This window comes from Cervus canadensis, chromosome 28 (assembly GCF_019320065.1).
Source record: "Cervus canadensis isolate Bull #8, Minnesota chromosome 28, ASM1932006v1, whole genome shotgun sequence".
Classification (NCBI taxonomy): Eukaryota; Metazoa; Chordata; class Mammalia; order Artiodactyla; family Cervidae; genus Cervus; species Cervus canadensis.
The window spans coordinates 39,350,265-39,367,831 of NC_057413.1; the positions used below are offsets into that span (position 1 = coordinate 39,350,265).

Consider the following 17,567-nt stretch of genomic DNA (forward strand, 5'->3'; position numbering starts at 1 on the left):
CCTTCCCTCTTCCTGGCCCCGTGTGAGCCGCGGCTCCACTGTGGTTGGCCCCGGGGAAGCCTGAGGAAGTGGGCAGGGGCTCTGGGCTCACCCTCCCCGCCCCCCAGATCCTGGAGCGGCTGAACAAGATGTGTGGCGTGGGGGAGCAGATGAGGAAGAAACAGCAGCGGCTGCTCAAGAACATGGACGCCCACAAGGTCATGCTGGACCTGCTGCAGATCCCCTACGACAAGGTGAGCCTGACCTCTGACTCCCCAGGGCTACTGCACCCTGAACCTGGACCCAACCCAAACCACACACTGACCCCGGATGCTGACCTGACCTGCCTCACCTGACCTTTTTACCTTTTTTTACCCACATACGCAGACCCTTGAATCCAATCTTAGTATTCTTGACCTTTGACCTTCCACCCCTCATCCTGATCAACTTGGACTTTGAATTGACTCCAGCCTCACCCTGGTTCATGACCTTGACCCTAGCTTCTATTTCTGTCCCTGGGCTAATCCTCATCCTCTCAGCTTCATTTAAAAAAAAAAATTTTTTTTTAATTTATTTGGCTGTGCTGGGTCTTCATTGCTACGTGGGCTTTTCTCTGGTTGCCGTGAGTGGGGCTGCTCTCCAGTAGTGCTGCTGTGGCCTCGCATTGCGGCGGCTTCTCTAGTGGAGCGCGGGCTCCAGGGTGCTCTGGCTTCAGTAGCTGCAGCACAGGCTTCAGTAGCTGCGGCTCCCGGGCGCTAGGGCACAGGCTCAGCAGTTGCGGAACACGGGCTTAGTTGCTCCTTGGCATGTGGTATCTTCCTGATCAGGGATCCAGCCCGTGTCTCCTGCGTGGGCAGATCAGTCACCAGGGAAGCCCACTCTCAGCCTCACTTTAACCTCTGACCTTCAGCTTCGTTACCCTGACCTACGTTGACCCCAGCCTCTCCTTGACCCCTGACTTTCGAGTTGTCACCCTAGCCTTACCCTATTGTCCCCAAGCCCACCCTGGCCCCTCACTCCAAACATTGCCTCATCTCAACCATAGACCCCTTCCTATGACTCATCATGATCTTGATCCGCCCCCAGGTTCGCCCCGACTCTTGACTCTGACACCCGCTCAGTGTTCACCTGACCTGACCCCTTAGCCTTGCTCCCTGACTCCAGCCTCATCTCAGCCTCTGACCCTCAGTTCCTCCCACCTCTCCGTCTCCTGACCCACCTTGAACCTGGCCACCTTGGGGTCCCAGTGCTGAGCCCTGACCCACCCCCGCCTGGGCACCCTCTCCCCTCCTCTCCGCGTCCAGGGCGATGCCAAGATGATGGAGATCCTGCGCTACACACACCAGTTCCTGCAGAAGTTCTGTGCGGGGAATCCCGGCAACCAGGCCCTGCTGCACAAGCACCTGCACCTCTTCCTCACGCCGGGGGTGAGGGCACGGGGTCGGGGTGGCGGGCGGGGCGGGACCGCGAGACCCCCCCTCTCTGACAGCCACCCCACCTGCCCGCAGCTGCTGGAGGCGGAGACCATGCAGCACATCTTCCTGAACAACTACCAGCTCTGCTCCGAGATCGGGGAGCCCGTCCTGCAGCACTTCGTGCACCTGCTGGCCACGCACGGGCGCCACGTGCAGTACCTGGACTTCCTGCACACCGTCATCAAGGCCGAGGGCAAGTACGTCAAGAAGTGCCAGGACATGATCATGACCGAGGTGAGGGCGGCCAGGGCGTGCGGTGGGCGGGTCACAGAGGGGCCCCGGGGCTGCAGGGGACACGGGGACAGGACTGAGGACGGCGAGGCTGGTGGAGTAGAACTCGGGCTGCGGCCTAACGGAGCTGGGCCTGCGAGAGCTTAGGTGCCTGGTAGAATTCAGGTCAGAGGCCTGAGAGAACTCAGACACTCATTCCTTCATTTGTCATTATTTATTTACAAATCATGAAGCACCTGCGGCATGCCAGGCGCCGTGTACCTGTGGGGGAAACCACTCCAGTATGAGGTCCGCGGGCAGGAGCCGCAGCGGGGGCAGGTCACAGCCTTTGTGCGCGTTGCCAGGGCCCCGGTGTCGGGCACATAGTAGGTGCTCAGTAAAGAAATGAAGACCGAAGGGCTGAGGCTAAATCTGGAACAGACATGCTCTCTGCCCTGGAGCATCTTGTAGCCTGGGGAGGGGCAGGGAGAGGAAGGAGCAAACACCAAAGGGAGACGAGGAACTTAATCAGTGAGCCGTGGGGTCCGGGAGTGCCGTGCGGTGTTCATTGCTGACTGCTATTATTATATTAACTGAAGAACAGAATTGCTGACACAAGAGGGACGTGGCATGTGCTCCTGGAGGGTTTAAATTACAGCGTTGGAGCACAGGGGAGGACAGCATGAGTTGGGCTTGCAACGGGCTTCCTGGAGGAGGCGCCTCTGAGACAAGCCCAAGTGGGACTTCTTTCCTTAGGAGAGGAAGGAGGTCCTTCCTGGGCCTGGGGTTTGATGTCCCAGCTGATGGCAGAAGGTCTGAGATATTAGCTTAGGGCCCCGAGGGCCAGGAAACCCCAGACACTCAGGCGGGGGAGGGTTTTCTTGCGTGTTGGGTGCAGGCCGGGCTCCGAGCCCCGGTCCTTCCCTGGGGAGGGCAGGTGAGGGCTGGGGTCCCGGGCCTGCTGGACCAAGGGGCCTGACATGCCCTCTTCCCGCCCACAGCTGACCAACGCAGGCGACGACGTGGTTGTATTCTACAATGACAAGGCCTCGCTGGCCCACCTGCTGGACATGATGAAGGCCGCTCGGGACGGCGTGGAGGACCACAGCCCCCTCATGTACCACATCTCCCTGGTGGACCTGCTGGCTGCCTGTGCCGAGGGCAAGAATGTCTACACCGAGATCAAGTGCACGTCCCTGCTGCCCCTGGAGGATGTGGTGTCTGTGGTGACACACGAGGACTGCATCACCGAGGTGGGGCCCGCGTCCACGTGGGGACGCGGGGGGCGGGGGGCGGCCACGGGGATGCAAGTGTGGGGGAGCCAGGCCGGGGCAGCCCCTCGGTCCTGCTTGGGCAGGGGAAGGGACGGGCTGGGAGGTGGGGAGACGGAGGGGATGCTGGCAGAGGAGCCAGGGAAGGTCGGGTGGAAGCACAGACAGGGAGAGCCTGGCCGGGGCTGGGGTTGGGTGGTGGGTGCTGCTGGCGCCCTGACCTCCCAGCCCTGCCTGCCCAGGTGAAAATGGCCTACGTGAATTTCGTGAACCACTGCTACGTGGACACGGAGGTGGAGATGAAGGAGATCTACACCAGCAACCACATCTGGACCCTCTTTGAGAACTTCACCCTGGACATGGCTCGGGTGTGTGCCTGTGGGAGCGTGGGCCCGAGCTGGCCTGTGGAGGGGGACCCGGCCACCTTCGTCGTGAGGCGTGAGTGGAGAGGTCCCCAGGCATCGGTCTCTCCTACCCCAGGTTTGCAGTAAGCGTGAGAAGCGCCTGGCCGACCCCACCCTGGAGAAATACGTGCTGACCGTCGTGCTGGACACCATCAATGCCTTCTTCAGCTCACCGTTCTCTGAGAATAGCACCTCCCTGCAGGTGAGCGCCTGCTGCTGGCGGCTTCAGAGTTGGGAGCGGGGAAAGTCAGAATGTGTATATTCACGTTTTCTTGCAGTGCGTGAAGATGCAGCAGCAGGATGTGCACGTGCATCAGTTATCAATGCTGTGTAACAAATTACCCCCAAACCACAAACATTATCTCACAGTTTCTGTGGGTCGGGAACTACAGTGGGAACTGCCATAGGTCAGGAATTCCTAGATGCGCTTGGGTCCCGGGGTGGCCAGGGACACCTGGCAGCCCTTGTGCACCAAAGACAAGGCGCGATGATACCATAGTGGCTGCGGAGCTGAAGCAGGGGGGTCGGATGCGAAGAATCTTCCAAGTTGGCCTTGCTCCTCTGCAGAAGAGCTCTAGTCTGTGAACAGGTGTTGGACTTGGATCTCTGAGAGTCACAGCCCCCCAGTCAATCCTCAGACTAGAGCCGGGTCACAGCCCCAGAACCCCTTGAGGAAGGAAGGAGCCTGCTACCTAATTCATAAAGAAACTCCAGATGGACATGCAGGAAACCAGTCAGAGGGCTGCCTGTAGGTAGAGGGGCTGAGGGTAGAATAGGGATAATGTGTCTTAGAGTAGAAAGAAAGTGCTGGGTCCTGCCCTTCTAGCCAGGATGGGCTTGTTTGACACCTGGGTTTGGGCCTTCGGACCCCTCTGGGACTCGAGTGATATGTATCAGTTTTCCCCTTCGCTTATCGGCTGCAGGGCAGAGCATGGGAGAGTGGGGTGAGAGGATCACAGGTTGGGGGAAAGACTCCCTGAAGTATTCCTTTTTTATTTTTATTTTATTATTTATTTTGGTTGTGCCATGTGACTTGAGGGATCTTAGTTCCCTAATCAGGGATCAAACCCTGGCCTTGAGCAGTGAAAGCAAGGAGTCCTAACCACTGGACTGCCAGGGAATTCCCAAAGTTCTTTTCTATAACCTTTTTGTTTAGAACCATGTAAATATTTCCCCTTTTCACAGCATTTAATTTATTGGAAATTTTTTTAAAGGAAGAAGAGGGTCAGCAATAGAGTTACAAGCCCCAGGCCTGGACCGTGGGCAGTTCTCACAGGGCTGCCATGTACAGTTGGGCAGGTTGTGCACTGCTGAGAGGAAGGAGGGTGCCTTCTTCCAGCTGGCACACAGGCCCATGGTAGCTATGGGCGGTCCTGTCCCTCTGCCCACACCCAGACTCGGTGAGCCTGGCCCCGGGGTGCAGGGCCGCCCAGGGAGGAGGGTGGCCGGGCTGCAGCAGCAGGCACGTTGCCTCTTGCAGACGCACCAGACGATCGTGGTGCAGCTGCTGCAGTCCACCATGCGGCTGCTCGAGTGTCCGTGGCTGCAGCAGCAGCACAAGGGCTCCGTGGAGGCCTGCATCCGGACCCTCGCCATGGTGGGTGAGTGTCCTGGGGCGCTGGGCAGCCCCCACCACCGCTCCCGTCCCCTGCCTCCACCCGGGGACGCCTGCCCTCCCAGTAAATACCTAATCCCCAAGTTTGTCGGTCAGCTGCTCCTGGGTGGTGCTCAGTAAGTCCTTCCTGGTGTCTGACTGGCATCGGGCAATCCAGAGAAGCTGTTTTCTGCTCTGAGTCAGTTCCCTGGAGGAGAGTGCTGGGGGATATCCCCAAGCAGAGTTTTTTGGGCTTACAAATGGTCTCAGGCAGGAGGGAGGTTGTAGGTTGTTAAGGAGGTGGGTGGAGTGGAGGAGAGGGGTCCGCATGGAGCCAGGGTGGAAACAAGGAAGCAGGAACTCCCTCTTTTTATCCCCAAAAGGGAGGAGGGCACCTCGGTCCAAGTGGGGACCAGTGTGGGGGCCCCAGCACCCTTGGCCCTTGGCCCCCTGAGCCTGGCCCTTCTGGCTGAGCCCCTGCCAGCCCTCCAGCGCCCCGACCCCTCTCCCCTCAGCCAAGGGCCGGGCCATCTCGCTGCCCATGGACTTGGACGCCCACATCAGCTCACTGCTCAGCAGTGGCGCCAGCTGTGTGGCTGCCTCCCAGAGGAATGCCTCCAACTACAAGACGGCCACGCGGGCCTTCCCCCGCGTCATGCCCACCGCCAACCAGTGGGACTACAAGAACATCATCGAGAAGCTGCAGGTGGGCGGGGCGCTGTGCTTGGGCTGCGTCCTTTCTGGACTGTTTATGCCCCACCCCCCAGAGGGAGCTGGCTAGCTTGTCCCGTCCTGGGGGCCACCAGGGGCCAGGGCCCCATTCCAGGGTTGGTGCTCACCAAGGGGGCTGGGGTCCCTCTCGCTTGAGATAGGACCTTCGTGTTTCTGTCTCACCCTGCACACTGTCTCACTGGCTTCCCGACGGGGCGTGGTGGCAGAAGACTGAGGCCCAGGGAGGGCGAGGGGCTTGCCCAGGTCCGCATGGAGCTAGAGGAGGGGCTGGGGGAAACGGCAGGGTGTGCCGCGGGCTCCGCAGGCCCAGGGCCCTCAGACAAGGGCGGTCAGTCTGTGGGTCCTATGGTGCTGGGGTGAGGGGAATGGTGGTCACGCCCCCGTCATCCCTTGGGCCTGGGCGGCCTGCAGCTCGCCGAGCAGTGACCCTGCCTTGCCCACCGTAGGACATCATCACTGCCCTGGAGGAGCGGCTGAGGCCCCTGGTGCAGGCCGAGCTGTCCGTGCTGGTGGACGTCCTGCACTGGCCTGAGCTGCTCTTCCTGGAGGGCAGTGAGGCCTACCAGCGCTGCGAGAGCGGGGGCTTCCTGTCCAAGTGAGTGCAATGCTGGCCCAGGGCCCGGGGGTGCAGGGGCGCAGCAGCCCACGTGGGGAAGGCCTGGGGGGTCGGGGGTGGTGGCCGCGCGGGTGGCACGGGGCTGCCCTGAGCATGGCCCCCTCTGCTGCGGCCAGGCTGATCCAGCACACCAAGGACCTCATGGAGTCAGAGGAGAAGCTGTGCGTCAAGGTCCTAAGGACGCTGCAGCAGATGCTGTTGAAGAAGACCAAGTACGGGGACCGGGTGAGTACCTGGGGGGCTGGGTGCCGGGCGTGCCTGGCCACAGGGGGTCAGGGCCAGGACCGCCGGGCTGGACGGTAAAGGGTGGGATGGGCGGCCGTGGGCCTCACTCTTTTCCCCACAGGGCAACCAGCTGCGCAAGATGCTGCTCCAGAACTACCTCCAGAACCGGAAGTCCAGCGCGAGGGGGGACCTCCCGGACCCCATGGGCGCCGGTCAGTCCTCCGTCCCTGCTGCCAGGCCTCTGGGGCCAGTTCGCCCCAGGCCCTTCCTCCCCCTCCCTCCACACTCCTCCCTAAGTTAGTTCCCCGCCTCCAGGCCTGGACCAGGACTGGTCGGCAATCGCAGCCACCCAGTGCCGGCTGGACAAGGAGGGGGCCACCAAGCTGGTGTGTGACCTCATCACCAGCACCAAGAATGAGAAGATCTTCCAGGAGAGCATCGGCCTGGCCATCCGCCTGCTGGACGGCGGCAACACCGAGATCCAGGTGTGCGGGGGCGGGGCTTCGGGGGGCTCGGAGGATAGCGTGCCAGGCGCTGAGGCCCTGTGGGCGGGCATCCAGCCCCAGGGAGCAGTGTGAGTCCGACTACTCCGAGGCTCTGCCTCCCGTGTCTGCTCTGTGTCATGTGGCCGGCCGTCTTCCATCCTACACCCCTGCCCTGCTCCATCCTGGGCCTGCTGCCCACCATCTCCGCCCCAATTACGTCCACCGTTCTTGCCTTTCAGCCTCTGCCCAGGCCTCCTTCCCTGCCCTCCCACATGCTCTTTAGCCTTTGGTATCCAACCAAAACCCTGTTTTCTCCAGAAGCCCGCTGTGATGGTCTTATCTCTGTTCATTTATTCCTTCATTCATTCTTCTGATAAGTCTGTGTTGAGTGAGCACCTTCTGTGTGCCTGGCAGTGTTCTAGGCTCTAGAATAAGAGCCAGAACCTGTGTTCCCTTAGTTCTTGTATCCTAGTTTGGGGACAGCAGTCCCTACCTGCAGTCCCCATGTAATACGGAGAGCATGCTGGATGGCGATAATGCAGGAAGGGGCTTCGGGAGTGCTGGGCAAGGGGAGTCTTAGGGGGGGTCATCGGGAAGGCCCCTGGGAGGGGAACGTTTGAATGAGGACCTGGAAGTGAGGACGTGTAGAAGTGGGGCAGGGTGCAGGGGGCAGAGCAGGCTGCGGAAGCTGTGAAGGGGAAGTGGCTCCTGTGGCTGGCGGGGCTGGGGGAGGGGTGGTAGGCGCTGGGGTCAGGGAGGTGGCAGGTCATCATGTGGCCTCGTGGCCCCCATGGGCCTGGGCCTGCCTCTGGGAAGATGGGGTAGCTGCAGGATTTTGAGCAGAGAAGGGACGTGACTTTGACTTCAGAGTGACCCCTCTGGCTGCTGTGTGGGGAACTGATGGGGGGCCAGAGCAGGTGCCAGTAGGCAGGAAGGTCATGCAGGCCTCCCGCATGGCTTGCTGGTAAAGGGTTGCTGGCCCTCCCCCTCTACCTCTGCTGGTCTTGACTGTCCCCAGCCTGGCCTCAGGCACAGGGCGCCAGAGCGTCTCTGTCTCCCCGCCTTGACCCTGCAGCACAGGGGGAGCCTCCCGGGACCTCACCCAGGCCCAGTGCTAAGGCGCCCTGTCCCTCCATCTCCCCGTTCACCCCAGAAATCCTTCTACAACCTGATGACGAGCGACAAGAAGTCAGAGCGCTTCTTCAAGGTGCTGCACGACCGCATGAAGCGGGCCCAGCAGGAGACCAAGTCCACGGTGGCCGTCAACATGAGCGACCTGGGCAGCCAGCCCCGTGAGGACCGTGAGCAGGCAGACCCCACCTCCAAAGGTCAGGCTCAGGGGGGTGAATGATGGGCCCCAGGGATGCAGACTGGGGCGGGAGGCAAGGTGGGTGGGCCGAGTTGTGAGCGTGGGAACGGAGGGTGAGGGCGAGGGCCTGAGAGCTCCCAGCAGCCCCAGCCTCACCAGGCCTCACCCCGCAGGCCGCGTGGCCTCCTTCTCGATGCCCAGCTCCTCTTCACGCTATGCGTTGGGCCCCAGCCTGCTCCGGGGCCACGAGGTGGGCGAACGCGTGCAGAGCAACGAGATGGGCACATCCGTGCTCATCATGCAGCCCATACTGCGCTTTCTGCAGCTGCTGTGCGAGAACCACAACCGGGACCTGCAGGTGAGGCCCCGCCCCTACGCCCCTACGCCCCTACGCCCCTACGCCCCGCCCCTACGCCCCGCCCCACCCGGGCTCCGCCCCACCCCGCGCCCCGCCCTTCCCCACGCCCCGCCCACTTCACGCTCCGCCCCACCCCGCCCCGGGCTCCGCCCCTCACCTCCCCTACACCCGCCCCCTCCCCGCGCCCCGCCCACTTCACACCCCGCCCCACCTCCCGAAACCTACCCCTACTCTGCGCCGCCCCGCGTCAGCCTGGGCACCACGGTATGTGGCTCCGAGGCCGGCGAGGCCCCCATCCCTGCCGCCCACATGATCATGGTCCCCAGGCGGGCCCTCCCTCCATGCTGAAGCGCTGCCATTCGCACCCCTCCCCATACTCTGCAGAACTTCCTGCGCTGCCAGAACAATAAGACAAACTACAACCTGGTGTGCGAGACGCTGCAGTTCCTGGACATCATGTGCGGCAGCACCACGGGCGGCCTGGGGCTCCTGGGGCTCTACATCAACGAGGACAACGTGGGCCTCGTCATCCAGACCCTGGAGACCCTCACCGAGTACTGCCAGGGCCCCTGCCACGAGAACCAGGTGAGCCATGGAGCCGCGTGTGGTTGCGCGGACGTGGGGGAGGACGGAGCAGGCCCGGCAGGGCCCAGTCCCAAGCCCTTGGAGCTGCCATGGGCTCTGAGAGGCCCAGGGCCCCGTGTCATCCTCACCCCTCCCTCCCACCAGACCTGCATCGTGACGCACGAGTCCAATGGCATAGACATCATCACCGCGCTGATTCTCAAAGACATCAGCCCCCTATGCAAGTACCGTATGGACCTGGTGCTGCAACTCAAGGTGGGGCCCGGGGCAGCCCACGTGAGCATGCGTAGGTGTGCCTGTGATGTGTGTGTGGAGTGTGCATGCTGGTATGTGATCTTAGCATTCTGTATATGGGTGCCGTGTGGATATCATGTGTGTAAGCATGGGTGATGTGCAGGTGTGTGATATACACGTTTATTGTGCATACGAGTGCGTGTGTAAGCAAACATGCTGGATGTACACTTGCTCTAGAAGCGGACATGCTCTGGGTTTTTCCGAGGGCCTCCGTGTCCATGTCTGCTACAGCAGGTGGGCGTGGGTGTGCTTACCACAGAGTGGGGGAAGGTGGGTTGGATACACAGCACCCTTCTCAGCAAGCCCTGGGGGTCAGTGGGGAACAAGAAGGCCTTGAGACTTGTGGGCAAAGAGACTGTTACAGAGTGGTCAGTGAAGGGGTTGGGGGCCCTCAGACTGTGGCCTGTCTCCCCACCCCAGGACAATGCCTCCAAGCTGCTCCTGGCTCTGATGGAGAGCCGGCACGACAGTGAAAACGCCGAGCGCATCCTCATCAGCCTGCGGCCCCAGGAGCTGGTGAGGCTGGGCTGGGGGTCAGGTGGGGCGGTGGCCCAGGTGGGTGTGCTGGGCGGGCGGTCAGGGCCCAGCCCTCCCTGCGCCCCAGGAAGAGGGCACTCAGCAGGCTCTGCCCTGCCAGGTGGACGTCATCAAGAAGGCCTACCTGCAGGAAGAGGAGCGTGAGAACTCAGACGTGAGCCCCCGTGAAGTGGGCCACAACATCTACATCCTGGCGCTGCAGGTACCAGCCCCACCCCCCGAGCCCTGGCAGGTGGACACGCCCCTCGACCGCTCCCCATGACTCTGCTGCCCTCCCAGCTCTCCAGGCACAACAAGCAGCTGCAGCACCTGCTGAAGCCTGTGAAGCGCATCCAAGAGGAGGAGGCTGAGGGCATCTCTTCCATGGTGGGGGCCCAGAGGACAGTGCTGGGCGTGGGGCGTGGCTAATGCTGAGCCGGGGCGGGACTTACGTTTAGGGGCGGGGTTAGGCGGGAAATTGGCTGGGATAGTATCTGGGGGTGAGGCTAGGGGTTGAGGGTGGGGCTGAGGGCAAAGCGGAGACCTCGGAGACCTCAGAGCCCGGCTGGAATCTGGAATGGGGGCGGGGCGGGGGAGGGGGTGCAGGCTGAGAACCCATGGGAGCAGCCCTGATCCGGATGTAACCGAACAGCAGAGTGGGGACAAGGCTGCAGCCTGGTTCTGGGGCGGGTCTGGAAGCCTAGAGCAGGGCCTCAGGGTGCACCTGGGCAGGGTTGTGGAGGGCCCTGACTGTCCTGCAGGAGTCTCCCCTTTGGGGCTTGATCAGGTCTAGCTGGGGGTCACTCACCGCGGTGTAGCTCAGGGCAGGGCTCAGTCCTGGAGGCGGGGGCTGCCAGGCCTGACCCGGGCACCCCCACCCTAGCTCAGCCTCAACAACAAGCAGCTGTCACAGATGCTCAAGTCCTCAGCCCCGGTGCAGGAGCAGGAGGAGGACCCGCTGGCCTACTATGAGAACCACACATCCCAGATAGAGGTGGGGCCCGAAGGACCCTGGCCGTAATGAGGGCGGGGCCGCCAGCGAGGGCGGGGCCGAGACTCGGGGCTGACCGGGCACCGTGTCTGTCCAGATCGTGCGGCAGGACCGCAGCATGGAGCAGATCGTGTTCCCCGTGCCCGGCATCTGCCAGTTCCTGACGGAGGAGACCAAGCACCGGCTCTTCACCACGACCGAGCAGGATGAGCAGGGCAGCAAAGTGAGCGACTTCTTCGACCAGTCCTCCTTCCTGCACAACGAGATGGAGTGGCAGCGCAAGCTCCGCAGTGAGGACCCGCGGGCGGGCGGGCGGGCAGGCGGGATGAACTGGGCTGGAGCTGCTCACTGATGCCCCTGACGCCTCCCTCACCTGCTGGTGAGGGCCCCACCGCCCCCCTAAGGAGGGCCCCGATCATGTTTTCCTCCTTGAGGCTGGTGGCCCCCTGCATGGGGTGGGCAGATGATATTAACCAAGGACTCCCCCTTCCCCTACCCCCGCCTCTCCCAGGCATGCCACTCATCTACTGGTTCTCCCGCCGCATGACCCTCTGGGGCAGCATCTCCTTCAACCTGGCAGTTTTTATCAACATCATTATCGCCTTTTTCTACCCCTATGTGGAGGGTGCATCCACAGGTGAGGACACAGGGCTGGCAGTCAGGGGGCCCTGAGTCTTCCATGCTCCCTCTCCTCTGATGTGAGCAGGGGCTTGGGGCCAGCCAGGCTCCAAGGGAACTGGGTGCAGCATGGGGAGCAATGCCCTCTGGGTTCTGCACCTCATCAGGGGGGCAGACAGGGCCCATGCTCTCTGTAGACAGTGCACACACATGTAAGGCAGAGAACAGTTGGTAGCAGCAGCTGGAGGTGGTAGCAACACCTTCTCCAGATGCAGGTGTGATGGGCGGAGCCCTGCAGCCAGGCGACCGACTTACAGGGAAGGCTCCTGGAAAGGGGGAGGCTTCTTGGGGTCTGTGGGGTGGGTGGGCTTGAGTGAGCCGCCCTGTCTCTGCTCCTGGGCCCCCAGGAGTGCTGGGCTCCCCACTCATCTCGCTGCTCTTCTGGATCCTCATCTGCTTCTCCATCGCGGCCCTGTTCACCAAGCGCTACAGCATCCGCCCCCTCATCGTGGCGCTCATCCTGCGCTCCATCTACTACCTGGGCATTGGGCCCACGCTCAACATCCTGGGTGCCCTTAACGTGAGTGCCAGAGGACCCCAGCCCCCACCCCTCAGGGTTCATCACGCAGTCGGACCTGAAGCGGGCCTGCCTCCCACCGGCCCCTGCTCTGCCCCATCCCTCGGTCCCTGCGCCGGGATCATTACAGACCTGAGGTTGGGACCACTCTATGTCTCCTCCATCCTCCTGGACAGCTCAGGGCAGCAGACAGTTGGAGCCAGCCAGCCAGGAGCCACTTTGGAGCCCCAGCTTCAGGGCTGCTGGGTACCCGGTGTTGTGCACTGCCCAAAGGCACATTGAGGACATCAAAGATTTATGTGTTATGACAGTTTCCTGACAGATAGAAGTAAAGTGCCTCAAGCAAGTGGGGGTACCTTTTCGTAACTTAATCATCATTACGGCCAAGGGTGTTCTTCTCTGACCTGTTCTCCTTTTCTTGCATCTTACTTTCTTTCTGGTGGCTCAAACGATGAAGAATCCGCCTGCAATGCAGGAGACCTGGGTTCGATCCCTGGGTCAGGAAACTCCCCTGGAGAAGGGAATGGCAACCCACTCCAGTATTCTTGCCTGGAGAATCCCATGGACAGAGGAGCTGGTGGTGGTCTACAGTCTATGGGGTTGCAAAGAGTCCAACACGACTGAGCGATTAACACTCACTTTTCACTTCTTCCTGAAGCTGGGGTCCCCCAGGGGCCTTCCACTATTCTGTCCCAGAAGCATTTCAGGGAGCCATGTCTGCCATGCTGAGCAAGACCAGCTTGGACCCACTCTCCTGAAGACCTGCTCTGGGCCCGGCCCCAGGAGTGGGGGTTCAGGGTGGGAGCTAGGGTGCTGACCCCCATGCCCCGCACTTGCCCACAGCTGACCAACAAGATCGTGTTTGTGGTGAGCTTCGTGGGCAACCGTGGCACCTTCATCCGGGGCTACAAGGCCATGGTCATGGACATGGAGTTCCTGTATCACGTGGGGTACATCCTGACGAGCGTCTTGGGCCTCTTCGCCCACGAGCTCTTCTATAGCATCCTGGTGAGGCCCGGTGCGGGTGGGGCCGGGCAGGGAGGAGGGGCGGCTGGGGCTTCCTGCCGGTTGCTGGCCGTTCCCCAGGACCAGGCCTCTTGCTGCTGGGTTGGGAGGAGAGGATTTCCAGTGTCCTCGTCTGCTGGACCCAGCCTGGCCTTCAAAACCCTGATGGCTCCTCATGGTCCCGTCTCCCTTGTACAGTGGGGGTTCAAGCCTGGACTCTGGAGCCAGACCATCTGGGTTTGCATCCCAGTGTGGCCCCTCCTAGCTGTGTAACCTTGGGCAGGTTTCTTAACTGCCCATGCCTTGGTTTCCCCATCTATAAAATGGATCATTAACAGCACCTGTCTTCCAGAATAGTTGTGAGGAAGAAGTGAGCTGCTGCACGACAGTCTTGTAGAGTGTCCTCGCAGGTAGCGAGCACGCTGTGAGAGCTAGCCATCTTTCTCCGGCTGCATTTGATGCTCATTCCACCCTCATGCTTTCCCCCGGGCCCCTTCTTGGGCTTTAGGACTCCAGGCTCCCCAGAGATGTCTCCCGTGATGGGCCCGTGGGCCTGGTTCCACCCGCCTAAGCACAGACCTCTCTGGGGGGATGTGGGACCCAGTGGGAAGCAGGCAGCCTGTGGGTCCAGCGGTGTCCTCATTTCTGCCCCACAGCTCTTTGACCTCATCTACCGCGAAGAGACACTGTTCAACGTCATCAAGAGTGTGACCCGCAACGGCCGCTCCATCCTGCTGACCGCCCTGCTGGCCCTCATCCTGGTCTACCTCTTCTCCATCGTCGGCTTCCTCTTCCTCAAGGATGACTTCATCCTTGAGGTGGACCGGCTGCCCAGCAACCACTCCAGAGGTATGGGGCGCCTCTCCCGGGTCGGGTGTGGGGATGAGAGGCCTGCACAAGCGGAGCGCTTATCCCGCCAGCCCCGCTGTTTCTCTTCTTGGGTTCTGGGTGGGGTCTTAACTCACACCAACCTGCCTCCCTCTTCCCTGGGACAGACTGTGGGGGGTGGGAGCGGCTTGAGTCACTCTGGTTTGCAGACCGTCTGGTTCAGGTTAAACTTGGTACTTGTGGGAGCTGCCCATGTGCCAGGGCTGGGGATGCAGAGCCCCTTCCCTGTCCTTGGAGCACAGCCTGGCAGGGGCAGGTACATGTAGACCCTTCACATGTAGACCCTTCCCCGACAGTGGGGAGCTGGTAGCATCAGGGCAGGCTTCCTGGAGGAGGTGATGCTGGTGTCAGAACTAGGGACATGATGAGGCCAGGTCCTTGGACCTCCTGACCTTGACCCTGTCCCCTCCAGACAACCCCCTGGGGATGCCACACGGAGCTGCCACATTTGTGAACACGTGCAGTGGGGACAACGTGGACTGTGTCTCAGGAGTCTCCGTGCCTGAGGTCCTGGCAGGTGAGGGCAGTGTGTCTCAGGAGTCGGGTGCAGTGGGGGTGGAAGCACCTGGCCTGGCCAGGGTCTGAGCATGTGCCCCACTTGTAGAGGACGAGGAGCCAGACAGCACGGAGCGGGCCTGTGACACGCTGCTCATGTGCATCGTCACCGTCATGAACCACGGGCTGCGCAACGGCGGCGGCGTGGGGGACATCCTGCGCAAGCCCTCCAAAGACGTGAGTGCTCCGGCCCCGCCCTTGGCCCAGGGGGCTGGCCTGCCCCCAGGTCACGGCCAGCAGGGCAGCCCGGTCCGCCCCCTTCACGTCCCCGCCCCGCTGTGTGCCCCCTGCTCCCGGGCAGTTACGGGGTAGCTGTGCTCAGGGTGGATGCTCTGAGGGAAGACCTTGGCACCCAGCTTTCTCAGGCTGGGAAAGCCGTGAGTCAGACAGCGGGCGGGTCCCGGGCCGCAGGGCTCCGTCTGGGGGGGCTGGGCCCCGTTCTGCAGCCAAGGCGGCTGGGCGGGGAAGAGGCCTCGGGGTTTGGCCTAGCGTGTGCAGGCAGCCAGGATAATAGTCTGTCCCCAGTGGCACGAGGGTGAGAAGCTGCTCCTTGGCCAGGGGTCCCCTAGAATGAGTGAGATCACGTGTCCTGAGGGCAGCAGGGTTCAGAGCCACCCGTCCCCTCCCCAGTGGTCAGGGGTGGGCACAGCCGAGGCCTGGCCCCCCACGCCAGACTCCTCCCCGAGGGCCTCTTCCTGGCCGCTGAGTCCCTGTCCTCGCACGTGGCCTCTGGTGGCGATTTTGGCTCTGTGCAGTGAGGCGGGTCCTCTCTACCGTCTTCGGGGCCTTCGCGCTCTTCTGGGAGCTGCTGGGCCCAGCCTCCCTGCGTCCCTCCTGTAGGAGTCTCTCTTCCCCGCCCGAGTGGTCTACGACCTCCTGTTTTTCTTCATCGTCATCATCATCGTGCTGAACCTCATCTTTGGGGTGATCATCGACACCTTTGCTGACTTGCGCAGCGAGAAGCAGAAGAAAGAAGAGATTCTCAAGACCACGTGCTTCATCTGCGGTGAGGCTGGGCTCCCGCCGGGAGGCCTTAATCCGTCCTTCCTCGGTCCTGTGGCCCCAGGGAGTCCTGCGTTGGGCCGGCGGCTTGGTGACTGTTCGCTTATCCCAGAACTGGGGGGATCAGAGCCCTGCCCGAGTGTGGAGTCATCGAGGGAGCAGGGAGGGGCCTCGGAAACCCTTCCTTTAAATTCTGGGTCTCAGATGAGGAAACGAGCCTGGCCTCGGTCTGGGGCCTTTCTACCCCCACCAACCCATATGAAGGGCAGGTCCTCTCCTGGCCCCTGTGGGTGAAGGAGCAGGGTCCCCTGTGGGACCAGGCCCCTCGTCAAGCCCTTCCCACGCCCCCGACCCTGGGGTCCCGGCATCTGTAGGGTCCCCACGGCGCTGTGGCAGGGCAGGGGCTGCTGCTTTAAATGGAAGTGACCTCAGTGGCTCAGAGCAGGCTGTTGCCCGCCCTCATCAGCATGTTCAGCCCAAGAACAGTGCCCCTGCTGCGTCAGGAGGCCCTGCCCGCCCACCGGGGCTCTCGGAGGTAGGGAGCCCGCCTTCACGGCCGCCCTCTGCCTCCCCAGGTCTGGAGAGGGACAAGTTTGACAACAAGACCGTGTCGTTTGAGGAGCACATCAAGTTCGAGCACAACATGTGGAACTATCTGTACTTCATCGTGCTGGTCCGCGTGAAGAACAAGACCGACTACACGGGGCCGGAGAGCTACGTGGCCCAGATGATCAAGGTGAGGGCCTGGGGGGCGAGGGGCAGGGTGGGGACGGCTGTGGGCCCTCGTTCAGAGGCAGCAGGGGGCGGGGAGCAGCTGGAGCTGGCTAGTCCGGAGCCCCCCAGCCCCTCTGTGCTGCAGAGGGGGGCCTCTGGAAAAAGTCCCCCGAGGGTGCAGGTGGTGTCTGGGGCCTGTGGACGCCCGGTGCCAGGTGACCCTGCTTGTGGCCCTTTCTGAGGGGCCTTTTCTGTCGGGGGCGAGAGGGAGGGCGGCTTCCTGAAGCCTGGGTGGTCGCAGGCCGCGAGGGCGCCTGGATGAGCTTCACAGTGTCAGACTCAGGAGACTCAGCCATCACTCCTGTTCAGTGTAGTCATGAGTGAGTGAAGGTCTGGAGGGTAAAGTCCACCGGCCATGAGGCAGGGCGTCTTCAGATTGCCGCACACAGTGTGCGTGTTTCAGCCTAGTCCCAGTCTCTGCGACCCCACAGACTGCAGCCCCCAGGCCCCTCTGTCCGTGGGATTCTCCAGGCAAGAATACTGGAGTGGGTTGCCGTGCCTGCCTCCAGGGGATCTTCCCGACCCGGGGATCAAACCCACGTCTCTTTAGGTCTCCTATATTGGCAGGTGGGTTCTTTACCCCCGGTGTCACCTGGGGAGCCCACACAGCAGAGGTTGCAGCCTCTAAAAGGAAAGAAAATAACTCGGGAGGGGCTTCTGTACGTGTTTTGAGCCTGTATTTGGACCGGTCTTGAGTGCAGGTGTGTCTGTTGGCCTGAGAATTCAGCTTGCAACAGGTGCCCCCCCAACTCTGCCTCTTAGTCTTGGGAAGTGCGGCTTCGCCTGAGTGTCAGAGGCCACTGCCCCCCGCAGAGCCCACCCCTCAACGTCCCATCTGCCTGACTCGTGCCTTTCTGGGGTGTGGGGCCCGCTGGCGGGGCGGGGCGGGAGGAAGGAAGGAAGGAGAGATGGGCCTGACCTCCGCCTCGCAGGGTGTGAGGAGTAAACATGATCCCAGTGATGCAGCAGGAGGAGACACAGGCTGGCGGAAGTCGGCCTGTCTCAGCGCGTGCCCCGCCCGCACAGGGTCACTCTGGCCCCGGGGGCAGGACCCGGGTCAATTCAGGTTTTCCCAAGACACGTCCCTGGGGGGTAATTTGGCCA

The 17,567-nt window shown here is 62.1% G+C and overlaps 1 protein-coding gene across 1 annotated transcript in view; it reads left to right on the forward strand.

The window, feature by feature from the left end:
* ITPR3 (inositol 1,4,5-trisphosphate receptor type 3) overlaps positions 1 to 17,567 on the forward strand; it is a 68,104-nt gene that overhangs the window by 48,931 nt on the left and 1,606 nt on the right. The window contains exons 28-56 of the mRNA XM_043450965.1: positions 108 to 233; positions 1,284 to 1,406; positions 1,488 to 1,688; positions 2,666 to 2,917; positions 3,178 to 3,303; positions 3,416 to 3,541; positions 4,820 to 4,940; positions 5,449 to 5,639; positions 6,112 to 6,260; positions 6,398 to 6,506; positions 6,628 to 6,718; positions 6,822 to 6,991; positions 8,145 to 8,319; positions 8,474 to 8,658; positions 9,043 to 9,243; positions 9,388 to 9,498; positions 9,958 to 10,053; positions 10,175 to 10,276; positions 10,354 to 10,440; positions 10,937 to 11,047; positions 11,142 to 11,334; positions 11,556 to 11,681; positions 12,070 to 12,242; positions 13,083 to 13,247; positions 13,901 to 14,093; positions 14,545 to 14,649; positions 14,737 to 14,864; positions 15,528 to 15,693; positions 16,265 to 16,425. Coding sequence (XP_043306900.1) covers positions 108 to 233; positions 1,284 to 1,406; positions 1,488 to 1,688; positions 2,666 to 2,917; positions 3,178 to 3,303; positions 3,416 to 3,541; positions 4,820 to 4,940; positions 5,449 to 5,639; positions 6,112 to 6,260; positions 6,398 to 6,506; positions 6,628 to 6,718; positions 6,822 to 6,991; positions 8,145 to 8,319; positions 8,474 to 8,658; positions 9,043 to 9,243; positions 9,388 to 9,498; positions 9,958 to 10,053; positions 10,175 to 10,276; positions 10,354 to 10,440; positions 10,937 to 11,047; positions 11,142 to 11,334; positions 11,556 to 11,681; positions 12,070 to 12,242; positions 13,083 to 13,247; positions 13,901 to 14,093; positions 14,545 to 14,649; positions 14,737 to 14,864; positions 15,528 to 15,693; positions 16,265 to 16,425 — 4,263 coding nt within the window. The remainder of the gene's footprint in view (positions 1 to 107; positions 234 to 1,283; positions 1,407 to 1,487; positions 1,689 to 2,665; positions 2,918 to 3,177; positions 3,304 to 3,415; positions 3,542 to 4,819; positions 4,941 to 5,448; positions 5,640 to 6,111; positions 6,261 to 6,397; positions 6,507 to 6,627; positions 6,719 to 6,821; positions 6,992 to 8,144; positions 8,320 to 8,473; positions 8,659 to 9,042; positions 9,244 to 9,387; positions 9,499 to 9,957; positions 10,054 to 10,174; positions 10,277 to 10,353; positions 10,441 to 10,936; positions 11,048 to 11,141; positions 11,335 to 11,555; positions 11,682 to 12,069; positions 12,243 to 13,082; positions 13,248 to 13,900; positions 14,094 to 14,544; positions 14,650 to 14,736; positions 14,865 to 15,527; positions 15,694 to 16,264; positions 16,426 to 17,567) is intronic.